The 25,163-nt window shown below is 39.1% G+C and overlaps 1 protein-coding gene across 7 annotated transcripts in view; it reads right to left on the bottom strand.

The window, feature by feature from the left end:
• The window catches only part of LOC308390574 (mediator of RNA polymerase II transcription subunit 13-like), a 90,867-nt gene that overhangs the window by 48,349 nt on the left and 17,355 nt on the right, over positions 1-25,163 (bottom strand). For all 7 annotated transcript variants that reach the window (XM_080872738.1, XM_080872744.1, XM_080872740.1 and 4 more), the window contains one exon: positions 21,004-21,241. In XM_080872738.1, the coding sequence (XP_080728864.1) occupies positions 21,004-21,241 (238 nt within the window). The remainder of the gene's footprint in view (positions 1-21,003; positions 21,242-25,163) is intronic.

Below are 25,163 nucleotides of genomic sequence, written 5' to 3'. Positions count from 1 at the left end.
TTCAGTATCCAAAAAAATGTCGTCTCCATGATTGGTAATTGTTTTAACAAGCAGCTCTAGCCCCTGTAGGAGAATCACAGGCTATTGTGGAGACATTGATTGTCTGTTTACTGCAACAAAATCAGCATTTCTCTGCTTGTGATAAAAACGCCAAGGGAAAAAATCAATTTGGCCATTGCAGTCACTTGATGCGGGCTGAGAGGCCTCGCAAACTGCAGATATCAAAGGCAGCTGGCTCATCGTCAGAAAGGAGGCTCGAAGGAAACAACAACAGCATTCATACCATCTATTTTAAAATATAAGCATATATAGCTTCATTTTTGAGTCATGTTTGCTGTTAAACAAATTTGGCTTTAGTCTGCACTGCATAATACTCGTGTCCTAAAGCGAAATAGAATTAATCTCAAAAGTCACAATGGAGGAAGATTTGGAGCAGTGCTATTCTTATTTATTTCTTTATTTATTCGAACAAAGCATGGTGTCTTGTTGTTGTTGTTTTCTGCCTTTTGTTAATGATGTTTTCCCCACAGTCAAGTCAATTCTATGCATGTAGTCTAAAATAAAATAAATAAATAAATAAATGAAAACACAAAATTGCCTCACAGAGCTTTAAAATCTGTACAACATAAAACACCACCTACTGTCTACACCAATGCTTCTGACACCACAAATAAACTTTTAATGTATCATCTCAAAGCACACAGCATAACACTGAGAGAGTGCTTTGTAGCGAGCTACATACCGTCATATATGCCATTCATTTAATTTCAGATGTTACATGTCAGACAAATAAATTCACACTTGGAGTCGCACTACATATATATATACATACACACACACACACACACACACACACACACACACACACACACATATACATATATACAGAGAGAGAGAGAGAGAGAGCCAGCATTAGCTAATGCTAGTTAGCTAGTGCTAGCTAGTGCGAGTTACCTAAATTTGGCAGCAAACTATTTCCATAATATATTGATCATAATGTATAAATTATTAAAGAAAACATCTGAGATGCTTACCATTTGTTCCAGAATAGTGTTAAATATGAACCAGGGCATTTTTTTTCTTTTTCTTTTTTCCCCAAATTGCAATGCTAGGACATCATGAGAATGCCATTGGTCAGTTGCAATGTTGATCCTGAATCAACATTATTATGGTCATGCAGGAACAACACAAACATATATAGATAGATTTCTTGTATCTTGTATCCATGCATGCAGAAAAGTTAAAAGTGGAGTTTAGCAACTGTTCTAAGTGCCACTGTCTCCTTTTATAGTACTGCCACATCATCAAATAAAGCGCAGCTAAAGTTCAACAACCTTCCTCAACTTAATCATAAAAAACAGATTCTCGGCACAGCTGCCTTTGCGAGGAGTACACTGGTGAAAAATGCATAAACAAAGGGATTTTTATTAAATCTGCTGTATATTTCATAGCAGCAGCAAACTGTTTATGTCTTTGAGGTCAGATCGAAAAGTTATACCGTGTCCACATTTGCCCAGATTAGTTTAATCCCACAATTCCCTTACAGCCTCTCTTCTTTCTCTGCCTGCTTCTGTAAAACTCCTTCTCCCAGTCTGTCCTTCATTTTGTCTCTCAATCTCTTTTTCTATCTAAGACACACGCACCCACACAACAGCACACACACACACACACACACACACACACACACACACACACACACACACACACACACACACACACACACACACACACACACACACACACACACAAGCCTTCATTCTTTCAGTTTGTGGTTTTTCTTTCAAAACTGAAAGGTTGTGAAGGAAAAGCGTACACTCCCACCCCTTCTCCGTGCAGCTGGGAAACTTCACCCCTACCGTTGCATCGCTCTTTCTCACTCATACTCACACACACACACGCACACGGGGTGAGGAGGTCACGGGCCACGCCCTGAGAGCCCACAAGGGGAGGAGAGAAGAGGAGGAGGGAAATCAGAGATTCTCTGTCCTTCCCCACAAATTTGCAGACAAGTAAACACGACTGTGGCAATTTTTTCCTTGTTTCCTAACTCATTTTCCCTCCTCCCTTCGTGTGGCGTGTGTGTGCCTCCATCTGTCAAGTAAAAGCCAGAGGATAAAGTTTCTCCCCCCACGAAAGCATGTTTTTCTTCTTTGCGTTTGGAATTTGCAAGTAAATTTGTCCATCCTGTTAGAAACAGTCATAGCTGTAGAACAGACTGATCCTTTCTCACATATTCGAGATAAGAGAGATGTGAACAGGAGGTGTGAAGTGACCAATTTTAAAAATGAGTGTATGTTGCTGTTGCTGGCAGCACAGCAAATAAGAAACCAAAAAAGAAAAAAAATGGAGAAACATGTGCAGAACACCACACCAACTGCATATCTAAAGGCCTAAAGAGAAATCGCAGATGTTCTGCTCTCCCTCCAAATAAACCACCTCTTTTCTTCTTTCTGAAGCATGAATTCCCGTCTCTCTCACACACACACTCACTCCCGCCGTTCCTCCCCTCTCTCACTATATGTATCTCTGCCTTGTCCTTTCCCTCCCTCTTCATCTTCCCACTCTTCCCACCCCTCCTCCTCTCTTTTTCTTGCTCATGTTTTTTTTCTCCTATGATGGAATTGCTGCTTTCCACATGTGACTCACTTTTTCACCAGCCAAAGCCAGACAGGGGGAAAAAAAAAGTCAAAATGCATGAGTCTTATTGCCTCTCTGACTCTAGTAAGTCCCTCTCACTAGGTGAAACAGCATTCCTTCAGGGGCCTCTTATAACCTCCATAGGTCTCCCTCTTTCAGCGAGGTTGTTTCCTATTGAGACATGTGTCAGCCAGCGACCTAGTTCACGATTCGAGCAAAATTTGGGAGGCTAATTATTCACCCCCTCTGTTCGAGTCTCGCTTCTGAGGGCTGCTCCTAAGACAAACCGTGAAGGAATAAAGAGAAAGAGTAGGCCCTGATTGGCAACCGTACACCCACACCTTTTATTTGCCAAGGAACTAAGCGTGCTCGCAGATATTCGCCACCTTAACATCACAGAGAGCAACCCCGAATACAAGGGAGGAGAAAGGAGGGGGGAGCACAACAAAGCTCCAAGAGGAGGGTTAGCAGGAGGAGGAGAGATGGCTAGAAAAGGAGAGCGTCAGTGCATAGAGCTAATGCCAAGTAAAACTTGTTGACACAGAAAAGAGGCTACTAGGGAGTCATTTAAGATTAAAGATAGATTTAATTTCTTTTTTAAAATTATTTTATTGCTTTATTTTTCTCAAAATCAAACAGTTTTAGATGAAGTGACAGCAGATTTCCTCTGCTGTGAGCCAATAAAGTGAAGTTGAGCTTTTGCCTCTAAAAGGACACATTTCAGTACAGTCATATTATTGAATCTATGGAAAAGGCTGGTTATGATAAAAGCACGCTTTGCAATGTATGAAAAATGTAGCAGGTTACTGTTCTCGCCATGAATATCTCTCTTTGAAACCGCCCCATAAAGATCTCTTTCCACAATCACAGAAGTGACTTTTATCGACTTTCTTTCATTCACTTCCTGTCTGTTTTATTTTACCCCAGCTGAACCCTGTGGCCTTTGTCTTGTTAGTCTTTAACAACCTCCACCTTCGATTTGCCAACTTCTGGCTGCAAGTTGTAAATATCAAGGATTTTCTAAAGCTACTTTTCAGACGTGAACTCTTTTCCATTAATCTGATGGCATCTGAACATGTCGCTTTCATGCCTGAATGCACATCGTAGTCACTTTACCACAAACAGTCTCAACAGCAATCTTACTACAGTGAGTCTAGCCTAGTAATATTTGTGTGTCACTCTGAACTTGGCAGAAGTTTGTTTTAAAGAAAGGCAGACACAAGATTGTGACTGTGCACATGTCTCTCTTACATTCTTTCATCTCCCTGAAGGCACGGCTGTTTTGGAGAATACCCTAAACGGCAATAACGTAAGAAAAGGGAGAGAGAAAAAACACTTTTGGCACGTGATATCCTCTTTCGGTCTTCATCTGCCCGAACTTATCTGGCAGAAAACCTCAAAGATTTACCAAAAAAGTAACATGTTTATTTTCTCCACACAGGTTAAAGTCTGAACATTTTAACATTTCGTCTCCTGCATTGGTTCATCAACATCACAAAGACAGCACAAAACATACAGTTTGCATTTCTTTAGTGGCCAGAAGCACACAAGCACACGCACACAAAGTCTTCCCCAAAATGCCAAAGTTGAGCTTTCCTGGCTCACTTAACCCTGCAAGTTCACACTAAAGCTTGATTTAGACTTCTGCTGGGAATCTACATCCTAACTTACGACGTAATTGGAAGCAGCTTTTAGCCCTACGCTGTAACCTTTCACGCCATTCAAGTCATCGCGGGCGGCATCGACGCAACATGTAGTTACATTTCTCCGGAGGTGCACTCCCGATTAAGGATTAAAAGGAGTTTCGGGTAATGTCGATTATGTCAGTTCTTTAATGCTGTGAAAGGTCAAGTTTACAGGATTCGCAAGTATCGAACTTAATCCCACTTTTGAATTTTAACTGGCGTGAGTCAGTCTTCTTGCTTCCAGCTGATTTTAGAAGTCTTTCTTCCCAGTTTATTAGAAGGCCTGCTGCATCAGACAACAGCAGAAGCCACCCTTGAGCTCCTCCCAAAACAACAAACGAACAATAGCGAGAACTTCATTACGGCAAGCATGACGACAGGATCAATCGACATCTAACAGCTAATCACTCTGTGTTCCTCGCGTCAGGTAGCTGTGCTGTCTCACAATAAGCCACAGTTTAAAAACTGGTCTGTCTGCTTAAGTGTGTGGATGTCTTCTCACAACCACACAAAGGATGTGGCTTATTTAATTATCATAGCAATTAAGAAAACTCTGACCTCATTCACTATATGTCACTTGAATTACTGCCAAATCTCCAGAAGAGTGCACAAGATCGAACGAGCGCTGCAAGTTATGCTTTCAGCAGAAAAAGTATATAAATATATACACCATTTCAAGGGGGTTTAACAAAACCTATGTGGAAAGAAAGCTGCACTTTGAAGCCCACATTATCAGGTCGGAAGCACACTCTCTGCTATGCGCACTGGCACCTGTTTTCTGCGACAGCATTCAACATTCATCCAGGGAGGACTGGTTCATCGTGTTTGCACACAGCTCTTAAAAAATGTTGCTGTGTATGCAGGGATCACTTCGGCACATTGCTGAGCAGGGAGAGCATTGTCGCGAGCTCTTCACTCCTCCTCACTTCTTTATTTTCCACTATACGTTATCATTATGATGATATGGGGAACAATGGCTCGGCTAAAACAATATGCAAAGAGAAGAGACGGGAGAGCAGAGGAGAAAGAAAAGATTATATCTGCTCAATCTTTAGATTTTATATACAGTAATAGATCTGAGTGCCATTGGAGCATAAGGTTATGTATTCAGCTGCTCGCTGCCGTCATTAAAATGATCAGGTGGTCACAGCTCAAGCTAAAAAGTGTAGAGGCAGCACTTTAGGATCACCACCTTGAATCCTGGCTGCAATAATCAGAGAGGTGAAACAGATTCCAGTCGGCTAACAACTGCTGCCGAGTTGCACTTCAGCAAAACGCTTAATCTGTCACTGATTCGAAGAGGGTCCTTAGCCGGCTACATTCTGCAGGACACAATAGTGCTATTAGGTATATGATGCAAATATCTGTCTCTGTGTTGGAATGGTGCCGCATCTACTCTGAACAACCTCAAAAAACAACACATAATGAAACTACTTGACAGGACACTTTAAACACAGCAGTACTTCCTATTTAATCCATGCAAAATCTTTCAAATGTTTAAAACACACACACACACACACCCAGAGTGGTGCAGCGCAATAAGTTTGCAAGTTCTCATTTTATCAGCGTGGGCTTCCTCCCACAGTTCAAAGACATGCTTGTTCGGTTAATTGGCGATTCTAAATTTGCCTTAGGTGTGGATATGAGCGTGTGTTGTTGTGTCTCTGTGCAGGGTGTACCTAAAGTCAGCTGGGATAGACTCCAGCTCCCCTCACCTTGCGACTCTGAAAAGCAGTTAATAAAAGCTATTCATCACACATTCTTCAGCTGATGAACAACAATTCAGAAAGAATTTTTCCTAAATTGTCAGTATTTCTTTAATGAGACGGCTTTTATGTTTAGCCGAAGAGACTGAAACTGTGCAAATACCTGCTCTGAACTAATTAAGTTATCTTATGTAGTTCCAGCAGACAGTAATCTAGTTTGCACATTAAAGAAAAATTGTAACTTTGAAGTTCACACTTGCTGTCTCTTTATTCTTCTCTAATGCAGAGAAATAACAAGTACAAATGTTAGAAATGAGGCAGAACCAGGAACTGTCAAAGTCCATCACTTTTAAAAGACGTGAGCAGTGACAGTTGGAACAAACAAAGCATGTATCTCAGTTAAGGATGACATTTGTTCCATTACCAGTCACCTCATTGTTATTTCAGGTGGGATACTGGTGGAAAAAGCATGCTCTAGTTCATGCTATAGTCAATTTTGAGGTTTTGGGCTACTCTATTCTGAGACGTCTGTTGGATGTTTGTGTAAATTGGAGCATATCTGCATGTTTAAAGACGGCATTTCAGAAAACTTGATGAAGTATGTGGGGAGGTTTTATGATGATTCTTGTTGCTTGCATGTTATTCTGTTCCAATCAAAACCTAGAGAGGTTTCACAGTACATAGCTTTAAAGACTGTTATATCCAGTTTTATTACTATCAATATTTATAGAACATATGGCGTAAAATTGATTTTTCTGAATTTATTCAGTATTTTTAGATTCATGAAGGTGATGAAAAGATATTAAAAACCACTGACTCCGATATGTTAACAAACCAAGAACAAGAATCTATCTGGTTTTTTATCCAGCGTTCAGGAAAAGTGAGCACAGCAGTGCATATTTGGATAAATAATACGCATCATTTGCACATTAAAACATAATATCGCAGAAAACTAATCATAAATTTTTTTTTTTCTTATTTTATTATATTGTGCCCCGTTCACCTGCAGTGTCTCCCCGTTGAATTCCTCCAATAAAATTATGAGCTTGCTCCATGTGTAAAATGCAAATCCAGGACTGTCAGGCAGAGCTGCGAAATAACCTGGAAATTGTGTATGTATGGCACTCTAATAACTGTGCATTCCTGCCGGCAGCTCCATAACAGTAATAACCTAAATCTAACCTGTATTTCTAAAGCAGGTGGCAAGTGGTGAGGAGGGTTTGTCTCCACAGGCCAGATTATGAGTTCACAGCCAGACGTGGACAGATAGAGGCAGAGGTTAGCCCTCCTTCCTGCTCTCTTCTACGACACACACACACATTTTGGCAACCGTTTTTTCACAGGACAATTACCTTGCGACCTCTGCCAGCCCACACACGCACATACACACTTGTCCAATTACGGACAGAGTAAAGGAATGATAACAGTCACAGTCAAGCAATACACACACACATAACCTGTCATGATACACACTCCACAACCCCTCCAGCGCCACAAAATATGGCACTCTCTTTCTGAAGGGCACAGCAGCACCCAGCTGCAGCATTCAAACACACGAGACTATCAGACTCCCCGTACACATTTGGCACAGATTTCCCCGTTTCACCTTGTTTAAACCAACTGCCTGCAGTAATGTCCGATTCACACACACTCACACTCTTCTTCTCTCTTTTAATTTCATTAAGTCTGATTATTTTCTCATAAGCATTTCTACTCTAATCCACTTGTTGGGTCGCACATCTTTGTAGCAGCAGCCAAACACTGAACTGATAATGGATATGCACAATTGAGGGTGTTTTTAAAATTCACTCCTGCTGTGGCTCACACATTCACTGGTACTGCAAAAATATGCTGAATGATGCTGATGACATTTGGATGTAAGATAAGGTATATGGAGTATATGGTGTATAATTATCTCTCTGCCGCCTTGTTTTTCTTTGCTCTTTCGTTTGTGGTCTCTTAAGATCGTTTCTGAATAAACATGTACATAATTTCCTTGAGACAGTGCGGTGTTAAGTGTTAAGACAGTGTTAAGACGCCCGTCTCTGGAACAACATTCACCCCAAGCTAGGATTGATTCCAGTCAGAGTCTTTTTCTGCTGGATCCCCCCCACCCCTCCACCCTCGACTCCTACTTTGTATTCCCCTCAGCTTTACTACAGTTTCAAGAAAGAAAAGGAAAATTCAGGGTGCTGGAAGTCGTCCTCTTAGTTAAAGCTTAAACAACAACATATAGATTTTCAAGTGTGAATTTCCAGCAGGAGCCTTGACGCCAGGGAAATGCAAATATCATAAATTTGCCTGATTGGGATGCACGTCATAAATATTTCAGCAGCCTCAGATGAAATTATTCCGATCATACAGCATAGATTAAATTGCAAACACCTGCTACACACGCTTAAGTGAATATCCCTCTAACTCTTCCTCCTGCAATCACCTTGACCACATGCTGTTTTGGTGGCACACCGGAGCACCGCCTATGGTGTTATCAAAGTCATCAGCCTTTCGTTTTCCGCTGCAGAGTGTCCTAACTAGATAACGCTCCACCCACACACCCTCTTCAGCAAATCCATAATCAATCCCATTATAGGTTTCTTTGTCCGGTTGTTAACCGAACACATTTGTGGGCTGATAAAGCAAACTGACATTTTCATTTTAGTGATCAAGCTGCTGCTTTTATACGGAATAATTTGTGACCGCAGCGGCAGAATAATTTGAAATTCATAAGCCCACTGTTAGGGTTCCAAGGTTCAGTGGCTTTACAGCACATGTAACACTTGTTACCAAGTCTTTTTATAATATATATATATATATATATATATATATATATATATATATATATATATATATATATATATATATATATATATATATATATACATATATATATATATATGAAAGCCATGTTTGATATTTTTATGTGTTTGTGCCAGGAGAATGGAAAAACCATGAAAATGTCTCTCTATGAAAGAAAAGAGATCCTAACCATCACATCTGCACTTTCTTTGAGACTGAACAGACCTTCTTTTTTTTATGCTCTAAAACATAATCGGCAGTGAAACAACGTAATTTAGGAGGTTTAATAAAAACTGGGCCATTACGCAGATACAAAGATGTGACTCAGATGCAAGTTTTTTTTAAGTCGCAGTGGAGGAGAGGTAATGACTCATCCTCATCCAACTACTGTGGGAAAGTCATTCCACCACAGGAAAGGAAGGAGACTGCAAGGCCACTGCAGGGAAAGGGATAAATAATTAGACAATTGTACCAGAGCAGAAAGCGAGGTGTCTAGGTCACGACCTGAAAGTACAAGTTTTGTTTTTAAAGTCAGTATGTATAGCCACGGCCATAAATAGACACAAAGGACAATTCTGACAGCAGCTGTATGGATGAAAAGAAGGAAAAGGTTAGCAGGATGCAGGAGTGGATACAGTGCGATTTGGGAGCTGTGGCAGGCCGAGATGATTGCTGTGATTTGGGTTAGGCAGGAAGGAAGGCATGAATGTGGTGAGGCTGAGAAAAAAAGTGTCATCATTATTGACTGTACTGAAAAGATGGTTGTACACACTCGGTCTTCACCACTTTTTTTTTCAATCAAGTCTTTTCGACCACAAAGCAGTCATACCAACCCTGCTTTATTGTCTGAGTAATTCTAAATGTGGCATTATATACATTACATAATTCTTAAAACTAATGACAGAAACCAAAGACCAGGTAACCCAAAGGGTCGTTTTCACATAGAAACTTATAGAATCCAACAGTCTGGCAACCTTCAGATAGGATGCACTTCCGTATCGTTTATACATAGTTTATGATTAAATATCCCGTCAGCAAATATTGCTTCATCATAGCTGACTGCATCTCAAAAGGCAATATTTAGTGGTAAGAATGAACAGTTCTCTTTGATGGAGGAAAAATGACTAAATGCATTTACCATAGTTCCTGTCTTCTTATGGGAGCATAAGAAGACAGGAAGTGCCATTCGTCATATCTCACGTGAATGTTTAAACTTTTCACTTGTTAGGTTTACACTTTAAAAATGAACCAATCACAATGGACACTGAACAGTGACGTTGAAGGGTAGCCTATGTGTTATAAAGTGACACCAAAGGGAAGTGACCAAGCGTCAGCATGTGATGCACTGGGAATGAGACTAGGCCCTCCTTGTTCAAAGAAGTCTAACAGGAATGGCAGGAGGCCCACTAGTGAACCCTGGGGAACATGTACCATTGGACCAGAATACAATATAGTCTTCTTTCAGCTGTGCTACAGTAGATCATCTGTCTCCATTTCATCCTATCCCTAGAATCCTCCTCTCTTCGTGTCCTCCTTCACTACATCTATGTCCTTCTCTCTCATTCCCTCCTAACACGCCTTCCCTCTCTTCTCTTCCTTTGTATTTGGCCAACAGAAGCATAGTTTCCACCGGCATCCTGTCAGCCAACTGGAGGCAATCATTGTTAACCCTGGGCCCCATGGTGGGGCCACAAGCCAGTATACTCCTAGTGCCAATCCCAAACCTGGATAAATGGAGAAGGTTGCATTGGAAGGGGCATCTGGAGTAAAAGCTTAGCCTAGTTGAACGTACAGATCATCAATAAATAATAATAATAAAGCAAGTGATTAAAAAGTCTGGGGAGTTATAAGAAAATGAAACCCAGGAATTCACTGTTAATATTTCCAAGACGTGTGACTCCTTGTGGAAGATAGAGCTCTGAAAAGCAATCCCACTAGTCTGAATCTTTCATACAGATTTATACTGACTATTTAATCATGAGAAAAACTTATTCCTAAAAAGTTTTTCACCCCGGCCTCTTGTGCTCTTGCTTTGACTCCTTCAAATCAAAACAAAACAAAACAAAACAGTAAATCTGAAAGCTTTCACTCCAAAACTAGGTTATAAGAGTATAACCACCATGAAATTATCACTTTCATGTAACAGATTTACAGCAAATATGAGCAAACCAAACCGGTTCTTTGTGTTTTGCTTCAAGAGCGATAAATCACCTCTTTAGTTTAAAGACCACATGGGGTATTAAGTTTAAGATATTATTTGATGTACTGTCTTGGTTTGGCTGAGTAATTACCATAGTAATTACAGTGGACACAATTTTGACACATTTTTAGCCGTGCATCCTTCAGAACTGAAACATTTTAACCAGCGCTTCTATGCAGAGCAGCTCTTTACAGGTCTATGAGCCATCACCCTCACACTCTCACTCACACACACAAGAGTGGCTCGAATCATCTGTTTGACACTTGTGATTACATGTGTGAACGTGTGACTTAAAACCCACCTACTGACTGCCAGATATTTTAACCATTTGAACTGATCTTTTCTCACTGTGGCTGTGTAGTGACATGTTGGCTCTCTGACAGTAAAATGCATTACCTCGTTCTTGCATTATGACACTTTGACTAATGTGTTGTGGTTTCATTCAAACCAGTTCTGTCCCTAATCATCTCAAGGTATATTCAAAACACCAAGTGCTGTTGCCTCACAGCATGTGTCTTCTGGTTCCCTGAAATGTAAGTTACACCAAAGAAACATCCACACCAGGTAGTTGATGCTGCTTCATGAAAGCTTCCTGGTTAATTCTGTTTAACCAGGAAGCTTCTCTGGTGCTATTTACAATTACGAGCAATTGTTAACGAGTAATTTATGCAACAATTCTTTCAAAGATGCGACCGCACTTTCAGCGTTTGTAATAAATTATTTCATCACCGCCGTGTCCCGCAAACAGACAAAAAAGAGAAGTGTGTGTTTGTTTGTAGCTGCTGTAAAGTGACAGTGCCACACACACACACACACACACACACACACACACACACACACACACACACATGCACACAGGCTTCTTTGTGGCTCTGTATGAGTATGTAAATCTCTTTGGTAGGTGTTGCTTCTGCTGGATGATCAGAAGGTCCAGATTGTGTATTCAGCCACCACTTTGACCATTATGCATGTTTAAGTATGTGCATATGTGTGTGTGCGTGTGTACACGACAGCCTGTGTGTTTGTGTGTATGTGTGTCACTTTCTCTTTGGCTGTGCTGGCAACACGCTGATGACTCAGCCCATTCAGCACACTAATCCTGTTTCCTCACAAACTGTACTCAGCCCACACTGGGTTTTATTATGCTGTATACATTATGGGCCAATGCCGTCTGATTTTAGGACAGCAAGTCACCATGAGTTGAACATGATGCTTTAATGCCTGTCATTTAACCAAAGGCAATACCACAGAGTGCTGCAGTATAGTGAGGAAGTAGAAAAAGATGCAAGGCTGGATCTAACAGTAAGCTGCACATGCTGCTGGGAGTAACTCAAAGCCGCAATTAATTAAGACTAAACAGCAGGTGAAAATATCCATCACTTTGAATAGTCGGTAGCCCATATCGATATATTTTGGAATTGGGTTACTTTGTGAATATTTAAACAAATGAGCTCAGGGGAGTCGGCTAAACCTGTCCTGTTACCTTAGATCACCAGAACATTAAAAATATTAAAAACAGCTACTTGGTGCCAGCCAGTGCCTATCAGGACAGCCAGAGGAGATGTCTGTCCTGTATCACAATGAGTTTGTAGAGTTGTCCAGCAGTGGGTTAGAAAATTTAAGTGTGAAAAGCACTTAAATCAATTCTACTTACGTCGAACATAAACATTACAGTGTTTGCTTAGACAACAAATGACCAAATATAATTCCATCTATTTTTCAACCCTTTAAGCCTAATGTATATATACATCGGTTTTTGAGACTTCTACCTCATCACTGTGATTTTTACCCCCAAAACTAACAAAATTAATTGCACAACACATTTTTAAGCAGTAAATTACAAAAAAAGCTAGACGTAGTAAATATGATACAAATTAGAACCAACATTATTGATATTATTTTTATTATTTATATATATTTTTTTATTTTATCAGATGGGTCAAGAAACACTATTTTCAATTAATTTAATTAGCCAATTAATTCATGGTTCAGGCTTTAAAGGGTTAAGGTTGTCTTAGGTAGTCCTAAAAAAAGAAAAAAAGAAAAAAAGAAAAGAAAAGATTTTTAGGCTTTTTGAGGTAGTGCTGTACTTCTGGTGACTTGGCTCCACAAGTAAGACAGGCTGCCACTGTTTTTGGCTAGCTGACATTAGGCTTTTCTTAGCCTCAATCTGGGACTTTACAAGAAATACAATCACTTTTAGACACAAATAAATTTGTTATCCAGTTAAATTAATAACACTTATTATAATGTTACAGACGGGCTGGGCTCCTACCTTAAAGTTATCATTTTATTTATAGTCATTAGCCTTTAGCCGCTACCTCATTGATAGCACACCAGACAGCTTAGGGCTCTTTCACATTGAAAGCAGCATGCACGACACCAAAATTTGTGTTCAAGTAGCCACTACGCGTTACTTGTACTACGTTGTTTTGTGGCCACTCATGGTCTACACACGTAGTGTATGGATAACTAAACATGTTTGATCTGGCAAAGCGCTTGTGCCTGATGCAACCTTCCCAATACCAACACCACCACTGGGAGTAAACGAGCTTGTGACCACCTGATGCAGCTTTCAGGTAACTGCTAATAGTTAAATGGCTAACACTGACGTATGCACAGGCCAGGTTAATATTTATAATACCTCTTCAGTACTTCAATGTTGCTGAAACTGAAGCTTCATTGACCTTTCCAAGTGTTGCTTAGTGTTTTAAAGGTCAAAGTTCAACTGCTAGTGATGAGACAAAGACGGTAACATTGATAATGACCCATATGGAAAAGATATATATAAATCTTATAAAGTTTGTATCTGTCTTGTGTGAAACTTGTATGAAAAGCATACAAGAGTGAAAACAGATATAAGATCCCTTGAAAAATTATATAAATGAAACTTGTATGTTTTGGATGCTTACTAAAACAATGTATGAAAGTAATTAGAAAGTGGCCTCTTTCATGAGTAAATCATATAAGTTTTTACTATTTCTTTTCCATATGGGGATGCTGCTGTAAACAAGTTTCTAATCGAACAGTAACTTTTAGTTTTGACAACGAGTGAGTAAGGATGCAAATGATATGTTACTTTTTTTTTTAAAGCAAAAGATAACAATAAGGGTAAAATCCAATCACTGTACAATTCTGTTTCCCTAAATTATGTTTAATTACTTGACAGTGACTTTCAGGAACGTTTCACCTCAAGAAAGACAATCTACTTTCTTCTAAATTCTTCTAACACCTACCAGCATGGGTACATTACACGCAACATGCTTTAATAAGATGACTTTCCCAAGATGATGCATTTGTTTAAATGATCTAAGAGTCCTAGCTCCTTGCCTGTTTTTACACGGCTACAGTTTAGTTCAGCTATTCCAATAAAACTCTACAGTCAGTCTCTTTTTAAGCTGATGCGTAAGGGATGTTAAGCATCATCGTCTTCTTAACTATTACAAGTCTGATATAGCTTCTGAAAATTTGAAGGATGACAACCTCTTTTCATTTCATTTCATTTCATTTATTTGTTCATTTTCAGGCACAACAAATACCTATATTGAACATAAAATGCACAAAACAAAAAACAAAAATTGCCTGAAAAAGGAGTGGGACGAAGAAAACTTATTAAATCCCACCACTCATCAACAAAAAAAAAAAACTTCCCGCAGCTACGCCCATAATTGCATACAGACCCATCAACAGCCCCGGGCAGATACAAGCATCTAAACGGCAGCTCGCAAACAACAATTAGAGCCTTCATAACTGAATACAGAATATATAAATTATAAATTGCATTACCACAGGTAACAGGCAGTAATAACTACAAGTAACAAACACACATACATATACACACATATATATCTACACACACATGTACATATATGTACATACATACGCACACTTTTTTTATTTTTTATTTTGGAATCCATACCAGCAATGGTAAGAGAACAGACATTACAGAGCACACTAAAAGCATCATTGAGTATACTGTGACCAGACCAACTGTTTGTAGAGAAATTTAAATCTATGAATATTTTTGCATTGTTTCAATTGTAAACTCAGACTGTTCCAGATTTTCACACCACATACAGACACACAAAAACCTTTATGGGTTGTTCGAGTTCTGGGTAATTTGAATTCTCCAAAGCCTCTCACATTATAAACCTTTTCTCGAATTTCAAATCTAGTTTGTAAATTTGCCGGTAAAAGTTTAGTAAAAGCTTTATACAAAATTATGGATGTATTGTAATTAACCAGATCCTGGAATTTAAGTAACTTTGCCTGAAGAAAGAATTTGTGAGTATGATCTAGATAACCAGCCTTGTGAATAATACGCAGTGCTCGTTTCTGTACTGTGACTAATGGATTAGTTGTATTTTTATATGTATTTCCCCACACTTCCACACAATATGTAAGATATGGAAGAACCAGAGTACAGTACAGAGTACGAAGTGCATCTTTATCAAGGTATGGTTTCACTTTGTTCAAAACTGCGAGGCTTCTGGAAATTTTGGTTTTTATGTGTCTGACGTGGGGTTTCCATGAAATTTTGTTATCAATTATAACTCCCAAAAATTTGTTTTCACTCACATTATCAATTGGTACACCTTCAATGATAATTGGTAATTCTACATTATATTTTAAATTACCAAAAAACATTGCTTTAGTTTTATTTATATTTAATGATAATTTATTTATGTCCATCCATTTTTTTTATTAATTTTAGCTCCCTGTTTACAGTCATTACAAGATCAGTATAATCATCGCTACTGAAAAATATGTTGGTGTCATCTGCGAACAGTATGAGTTTAAGTACTTGAGAAACATCAAAAATATCATTTATGTATACATTGAAAAGTTTTGGTCCCAACACTGACCCTTGGGGAACACCACATGTAATACCAAGTTTCTCTGAATGGTAATGCCCTATGCTAACATATTGTTCCCGACCCGTTAGGTAACTTTTTAACCAGTTACCAGCTTTCCCTCGAATACCATATCTTTCCAATTTATCCAATAATATTGAGTGATTGATTGTGTCGAAGGCCTTTTTGAGATCAACAAAAATACCAACTGCATATTTATTTTTATCCAGTGTATCAGTAATTTCTTCTACTGCCTCAATTATCGCCATTGAAGTGGTTCTTTGCGTTCTGAAACCATACTGACCAACCTTTATTATTTGATGTTTTTCAAGGAATTTTTCTAATCTTGAATTAAAAAGTTTTTCTAGAATTTTTGAGAATTGAGGCAGTAGAGAAATAGGCCTATAATTGGTAAAACTGTGTTTGTCATTACTTTTATATAGTGGTATTACTTTCGCAATTTTCATTTTTTTTGGAAAACAACCAGGCTGAAATGATAAATTACAGATATATGTTAAGGGACTAGCAATATTCAGAATAACCTGTTTAACTACAGACATATTTATGTCATGATAATCCATTGAAGACTTACTTTTACATTTTAATGTGATATTTATTACTTCTTGCTCATTTGTAGCTGAGAGGAACAGTGAAAAGGGATTTGATTTTATATTACTGATATTTTCATTTTTATGACACGGGATGTCCGCTGCTAGTTCAAGGCCAACATTTATGAAGAATTTATTGAACCCATCGACAATATTACTCATGTTGTGATTTTCACCATTTGCATCAGTAAAATATTCAGGATATGATGTTCCAGAAGATCCTTGTTTAATTAAGTTGTTTAACACATCCCAAGTTCCTTTTATATTGTTTTTATTTTCATATAATCTTCTTCTATAATAAAGTTGTTTGCTCGTTCTTATAATATCAGTCAATTTATTTCTATATGCTTTATATCTTTGTTCCACTTCTTTTGTTTTTACTTTGATGAACTGTTTATACAGATTGTTTTTCTTTTTGCAAGCATTAATAATTCCTTTTGTGAGCCAAGGACTTTTTATCTTTTTTTTCTTTGTCATGTGTTCGTTTACAGGACAATGTTTATTGTACCACATAGTAAAAATATCTAGGAAATTATCATAAGCCTTGTCCACATCTGACTCTTCATACACCAAATTCCAATCTTGTTGTGCTAAATCGAAATTGAAGGCATGAATTGCTTCTTCATTTATTGTTCGCTTTGCTATCATGATCTTGGTATCTATTTTTTTTTTTAAATCACAGTCACACAAAGTAAAAACTGGTAAGTGGTCAGTTATATCACAGACAAGCAGGCCACTATTAATTTGGAAATCCATGACATTAGTAAAAATATTGTCAATAATAGTGTCGCTATGTGAAGTTATTCTGCTTGGCTTTGTTATTGTTGGATATAGTGATAAGCTGTACATCGTGTCAGTAAAGTCACACTTTGAGTGGAGCAGCCAGCTAATATAAAAACATGTCAGAGCACACTGCTTTAATATCTGCTGTATGACTCAAAACATAAATACTCTAAATAGCTCTAGCTGTTCCATCAAATGTGTATGAATCAGTCTTCTTTTTTCTTTTTTTTAATGAATTCTTGGATTTTAAATTTTGTTATATGAATCTGGAAATCATGTCCATTTGGTAGTAAATCCATTAAAAAAACATTTTAAAAAAGAGTTTAGATTTTCTTTTCTTATCCATTCGTCCCCTTGTTCCAGATGGGAGTAAGTACGGAATGGCCACAATCTTTGTAGACTATAATGGATTAATCCCAGTGGCTCTAATTATCCCCTCACTTTTCCATTAACACCAAAATAAGTATGACATACATGGTACCCTGGAGATTCAATGTAATAACTTTTATCCCCTATTTTTATAACTGTTCTTTTCAACTGTAGTGAACTTTTGTTTAATACTTTGGTTTACGACTAAACAGCTGCAGCACTAGTGACATTTCCACCAGCCCATATTGTTATTTGCATCTAGTTTGCATTAGCAGTAATGCAAACTAACTGCTCAAGTACAAAGGTAGGCATACCAGCTTAAGGTTCGTTCAACAGTGTGTTGAATATATGAAGGTGTAAGGCTTTTAATGGGGTAAAAATGAAACTTTTTTTTTAGACTGGCTCGGTCAACTAAGAAGGAAAGCAAGGCGAGCAATGTGATGTGAGAAATCACATGACTTTCGCATGTGACAAAAGTGAGGACAGAAGTCAGAGCAGTGAGTAAGCAAGGCAGAGAAAGAGGCGCAGAAAAGGGAGCAAGCTAAGATCAAGCTTTTCCACTATGAACAGATATGCAGGTGCGCAGCTTTTTTAAGACTCCTTAAAACACTGATATCCCCTGTGTGTGTGTTACAACTGATTCTAATTTGGAAGAAATTCAGCTTCACTTTAATTAACAATTATCAACCACTTCTTACACCCCAAGTGCTATTTTCAATGCTTAATAGGAATTATACATAGGAGACCTGTGAGATTTTACAAATAAGAAGTGTTATCATCATAAGTGTATGCTTGATGTGTGTGTGAGTATGTGTAGGCTACATTTGTTGTGCGTAGAAAGAGATCCCACAGCACTAACATCGCTCCGAAACTGGCCTCTATAAGATAAAGAAGTGGAAGTACTGAAAGTCAAAGACATAATCCAGCAGATTCTTACTTCATAGACTGAGACTACCTGAAACCCGCTCACTTGGACTTCAGTTAAACAAACAACATTGCGAGATCAACCCCTGTAACACAAGGCACTGCTAAATCAAACGGCATATACAGCAAGACATAAAAGTGACTATAATAAGAAATAGATATATCAATAGCTCAATGAATGCATCATTTTTCAGTTTCAGTTGTGTGACGCTGTCGTTGTGTTTCAGCACCTTATCAATATAAAAGAATGAAATATTTATAGTTTCAGGATTCAGTTAATCACTATGAGAAGAGTGTATAGAGTACAACAGGCTGATGCACAATTAAAGCTATTAACAGGCCATTTGTGAACATAAACAGCCGGCCAACATTGTCACCAAAGCAAGCCTTGCCACTTGGCAGCCATCTCTAAACATCTCTGGGTTCTTGTTTGGGTAGTTATGTTGAATCTAATTCAACCTGAATATTTAGAAACAAGTCTACAGTTAGAAAAAATAAGCAGAAATATCAACGTGTGACTTTTGTTGTTGATTATTACATTAACACAATTTTTTAAACAAAACAATGGATGTGTAAATGTGTAAATGATTATCTTTTTTTCTTTTTACATAACAAAGATACGATCATTAGATCAATTCGTGCCTTTAAACACATGTAATGCAGAAAAAATATATTTCAGACTTAAGAAGTAAAAATGTTTCATTACAATTATTTTTTCATTTTGTTACTTACTTTTGCAAAATAAGGTTTTGTAAAAATGTAAATATGTTGTATTTTAGTACATATAAACGTGTTTACACCGTATATAAAATATAAGAAATGTACATTTTGGTCATTTTCTTTCTACTACTCTAAAAGAAGGCCTCCCGAAATCTCAGAATATACCAGTGCATGAAATATTACCTTGACTTTCTTTTAAAGTAACATATAAAGAAAAATGTCTAGCACGTGTTAATATGCAGGATATATCTCTGCATTGAAAAATAGACAAATAGTAATAAAATTCTTAGAACAGTGACACCACTGCAACAGGAAGAAATCAATAACCATAAAATGTAATTAAAAAGGCTTAGATTGTTATCAGCTTTATTGGACCTTAGTGTGCTAGTCAAAGAGAGTTATTATCAGTGTTTTAGGCTGCCGTTAGCAGCTTGTAAATTGGTGAGGTAATGCTAAAATTTCATGCTCTACATGCTTGTTTTATGGCTTCAGGTAACTTTTTTGCTCCGAAAGCCTAAATGCTGCCACTGTTCTCACTACACTGACTCAATGTGTTTGCGTGATCGTTATCAGCTTTCATAGATCTTCTTAAATCAATGAAAAAAAATACCATTTTCACAAAGGCCAGATTATATCGGAGTTGGATGATGTGAGTAGATATAAACGTGGAGTTTGGATGCTGGCAGTTTGGATAGGGGAGGGGTAGCAATGAAAAAAAGGTGAGTTTTCTCTGTGTCAGTGATGCAAACGTAACTCAGAATATACAGCGTATCTTTCTCTCTTACACATGTTTGTGCAGAGTAAAAGGCTCTCCCCGGCAGTGGCAAAAACATCTGTCAAATACCTACTGCAGTGCCTGAAAGGCCTTTTCACGTCAAGTCAGCTTTAATAGATAACCGAAAAACGGAAATTTTCGCTTTCGCTTCCACCTCTACATCCAATATTGTCTTTCCCAGCTCCCGACTCGTGTCCTGCTGAACCAAACCCAACACAATCCCTCTCCTGTTTCCCCGTCTTCCACAGGCTCGGTTGATACGTTAGACTTCCACACACGTGCACAGTGAGATAATGCAAATGTTGCTATAAATAGGGACAACAGTGCTGACAGTAGCACTCTCTCAAGTGAGATATCTCGGTGTAATTTTCACCAGCACACGCCGCCACACATAGTCACGCTGGCAAGAAAAATCTACTCGTTTGCTGCGCTTCATCATAGTGATAGTCCTGAAGCAGCATATAAACACTTGAGATGCAAAAGCAAACACAGATATGAGCTATAAGAGGCTCAAAAATAGGACTGCTCCACACAAACCGGATCAATATGCCCTAAACATCTTAAACAAATGTGCAGCCGACTAAACAGCCTGAATCTGCATAATACTCAGGTCTGCTATATGAGAGCCCCTGCGGCTCATGTATAACATACAGGCATTATGCCACACTATGAAACCCTGCGTTATTGTGTGTATGTATCTAACACACAACACATATTTCACGATTCTCTGACAGTTTTTCATAAAATCCACTAAAAGCACAAGAAGACTGTATTTCACATGATAACTCCCCTCTATATAAAGCAACTACAAGCCCGTAAAGCTTACAACCTCAACTTCCAGAGCACAATGGAAGCTGAGGCGAAGACCGATGGGATGGAAAAATAATTGAGATGGATAGAACACAGGAGCGACCCTCATCCTTCATCGCTTTCATCCTCTTTCTCACCTTCCAGCTCTTGATGAATGACACCAGTAAGGTTGGGCTCTTCGCCCCACCAGAAGATCCACAGCTCCTTGGCATCGGGCTTGATTTTGCGTCGCCACACGCACAGCAGGTTGGACTGCACGCAGCGCATGAAGCTGCGCAGAACCGGGTCGTCCTGGGCCGGGGCGGAGATCACGGGCCCGTACTCCCCGCCGCTGGAGAACCTGTAGCAACGCCATTTAATGCCCGTCAACTCCGCCTGGAAGAGAAGAGCAATTAAAAGAACCTTAAATCTTGTATTTGTAATGCATTGTTAATACTTACAGTAAATAATAGAGTAATTTCCCCGTGGCTTCAGTGCAAACACAGTTAAATGCAATGTAAAATAATTAGTTCATTTATAAGTTAATTTAGCAAGTAATCTTTTTAACAATTCTTTAATCATTTCACTTTTTTTTTCTCTTGTTCTCTGGTGCGAGCCTCACCAAAGCGAGCGGATTTGCCGTTTCACGCTTTTTTTTATACTTCTGCATTGAATATTTTTGCATTTCAGGCCAGACATTACAGGATGCTGTCTTGGCTTCAGTTAAAAAGCGACGGTTGGTTTTCTTCTTTTCTATTTTTGACACCGATATGAGTTTATATCAGGAGGAAAATTAACAATCTTGCAGTGTGTTGCACAGAGAGCAATCTACTGCTTGACAACAACAAAACCAAGAAACTGATTGTTCCATGATTGAAAAAAAAAAAAGGAGGCAAAGACATACACGCACACAGCAGCAGAGCTGAGCTGGAGCATGTGAACGCTTCTAGATTCCTGGGAATCGTTAGGACACCGACATGACACATTTACACCCTTGGAAATGAATGTTCTTCGTAAATCACGCACAAGAAAAAGTCATTTGGAAACATCACAAACTTTGATAGGTTGTGCACAGCCCAGGATGGGAAGGCTCTGCTGCATGTGATTAAAAATGCTCATAATATCATAGGTACCGATCTAGCGAACATCAGCGATATGCTAAATGACAATGCCCAACCCAGCCGCAGCCTGTTCACCCTGCTGCCATCTGGCAAGCGATACAGATGTATCCACTTCCGTGCCACAGAAAGTAGTTTCTTTCCCCGGGCTGTGAGATTACTGATTTCATCCTCCACACTTCAGCACAGATAATAGCTTTACTTTTCATGACTAAATTATTTATTCATTCTTTTTCATTTACCTTTTGTTTTGTTTTGTTTTGTGTTTTGTCGGCTGCATAAATGAACTACAGTTGAACGTCTTGCAGAACGATGATTAAAATGATCCTGAGTTTAATAAATATCTTTTTTTTAATCATTTATTAACTAATAGTTAATGTGCAATACTGTTGTAATGAGGATTTCTAAAAACATCAGCTTCTAAATAAACCATTATTATATAGAAGATGAATTAAAACGAGCATTATGGATGAACCCATTAGGTGTGATTTTTAACAGTGACCATATAAATGGTGTTATCACATCAGACATTGCTGATTTAATCAATATCTGCACATGTCCCGTCCATTCATTTTCTATTTTCGCCGGCTTCCTGTTTACACGGCTATGATCGTTGCGTAAACAGTTAAAATTATTTAACGTGTCCCTGTTGTGTTGTTGTAACCTTATTTAATCGATGCTTTCACTCGCCGCTCTCGCCGCTGCTGGTGCTGCTGTAAAGATAGCATAAAGAGTGTGTGACTACTGCAGAGAGACGAGCTGGAGAGTGACAGGGAGACGTAAAGGATGGCCTTGAGTGAAATGCATGAATGAACTACTGCAGGAGTGGCGGCACTGAAATGCAGGCCAAGCCAAAAGCGAGAGAGACATGAAAAGAGGAAACAAGTGTCAGGTTCAATGGCTGGAATCTGGCCCAGCAACTGACATCTTTTCCATTTAGCCTAATGAGATAAAGGGTGTTTCTGTCGCCTGCTGCAGACTTGCAACTTTGGAAACGTCTCCTCCATCAAAGCCTGACAGGAGACATAATCCTGTCATAATGCTGATTTTTTTTTTTTTTTTTAGGAGCACACACATAGTGTGGGTAAAGAAACCAAAACACACAAATGTCAGTGATCCTGTGATGATCACGTGTGCTCCGGAAACTATATTCTGATCTTTGTTTGGGTTTTCGTGTTTGCATTCGAGCATGAATGAGCAGAGTGCACAAAGGCATTGTTGAACAGGACAGAGATTTGGCAGGCAGAGGGAAAATCTCCGAGTGTGCTGCGCTGCCCTCCTCTCCTCCCCTGTGTTCACCCAGCTGTGAGGATCATGTTTGGCACACTGGCCCAGGCACCAAGCCATCCAAGGCCAACGAAGGGAAGAAAAATACTGACCCACTTTAACGCAGACACAGGTAGAAAAGAGCAGCTCAAAGGAAATTAAAGCCCGCGGTGTCTTTGAGTGGGTGAAGAAAAGCAGGCTCTACGGTTGTGATGATTGTAAAAAGAGGGGACAAGGAGGCTTATAGAAATGTTAAGTGTGTTTGCAAACTGGCGACTACTCTCTGCACCCAAATAAGAAGCTAAAAAGAGAAAGCAAGGACTCTGAGGAAGGGTCTGTATATGCTCAAGTATTCCTAACGAACATATCCACATTACCTACTGGCACACGTCCTAAATTGTGAGCGTACAATAAAGTATGCATTTGGCACGCAGGAACATCCTCGCAGCAAAACGAACCCATAATTACGAGCGCGTCCCTTCTATAACGACAGCGCGTGTAATAGAAGATATAAAAATTGGCGCTGTGATAAGCCGAGCCCTAAAATTAGCCGTGACAAGGTCAAAGATGCTGTTTGTCCCAAAGCAAAGAGGAAGACATCTGCTTGCACTGCCTCGTCACTCCCAGTCAATGTCAAAAGTTCCTCCACTGTTTGGCACAGCTGTCTGCTGCTTCTACTGAATCAGGAGCTCTGAGATGATGGAAGCAAAGTGTCAGAATATATATTTACAATGGCGGCATACCAGCGAAACGCACGCTCCCGTGAACGGATTCTTCAAACGGCCCCCTTCAGACATGCTCCGCTTAGAAGTCTGCACAGCAATTTATAGCAAAAGTTGGAAGAAGTCACCTTAATTTCTGCCAGTATAATTCTAATCAACTCAAGGCGCTTTAGATTTTAAGGTAAAGAGCCAACAATAACACAGAGAAACCCCCAACAATCAGACAAAACCCAATCTGTGTGGAGAAGGCTTAGGTTTTATCAAATAATGAGCTTTTTTGGTTTGTTTTTTGTCTTGTTGGGCCAGAGTGCGCTGTCAAAAGGTGCTGTGTGCTTCTTGGCCATGTGGCAAGTGCTGCTGAACTCCTGTGGAGGATTAGCTGTGGCACAGTTGAAGGAAGGGGGAACAGAGCTGCGCTCATACGCTGGCGGGCACATCCAAACACATGCCTGCACACAAACACTGGCATGCACACACACTGCAGCTGTGATGATGTGCAGACCAGAAGTGCTCGAAATAAAAAAAAAAATTAGAAAAAGAAATCACTGGCGTGCATCGGGAGGCGGACATATTTTCCGACTGATGTCCAGTTATTTTTCAGACGTGACAGCTAAGATCTGCTCATCTATCTGTCTGTGCGCGCGTGTGTGTTTTCGTTCATTTATCGGCTACGTGCGCGTTCGTCAATACTGTGTCCGTGTTTTTCTTTAATATATGAGTTGTACACGGAGGCAGTGATAGCTACACTCTTGCTGGATGATAATGATCTCTCAGCACTCTTCACCTTCTCTATCAGACCTCCGAAATCAGTAGCAGTGCTAACAAACAGCTAATTCTCATATTTGTATGAATAAATTACCACTTGTAACACATAAGAGAAAATCTGTCAAGCATGTGAATTCAACTGATATCACAACTGAGTCTGGAGACAAAGAGCGGAGCTATTATTTGCTACTCCACTGACAAATCAGTGTTGCTGAAGAAAATCCAGTCACAAAGGACAAAAAAAAAAAACGGTTATTTGACTCATTTAAGTATAATTCTGTCATCGCCGCTCTTTAAAGGAATGGGGGGGTTAAGTTCCTGAAGTGCACACCAAATCAGAGAATGGATTTCAACAACAACAATGTGCTGTATGAGTAGAGCAATTTTGGTGCTAAATGAGGCAAAACTGTAAAAACATGTTATAAAAGAACGGATTACCCAATTGGG

This window comes from Rhamphochromis sp. 'chilingali', assembly GCF_963969265.1.
Source record: "Rhamphochromis sp. 'chilingali' genome assembly, chromosome: 2".
Taxonomy (NCBI): domain Eukaryota; kingdom Metazoa; phylum Chordata; class Actinopteri; order Cichliformes; family Cichlidae; genus Rhamphochromis; species Rhamphochromis sp. 'chilingali'.
The sequence above is the reverse complement of the archived record's forward strand: the minus strand, read 5'-3'. Positions and strand labels throughout refer to the sequence as shown.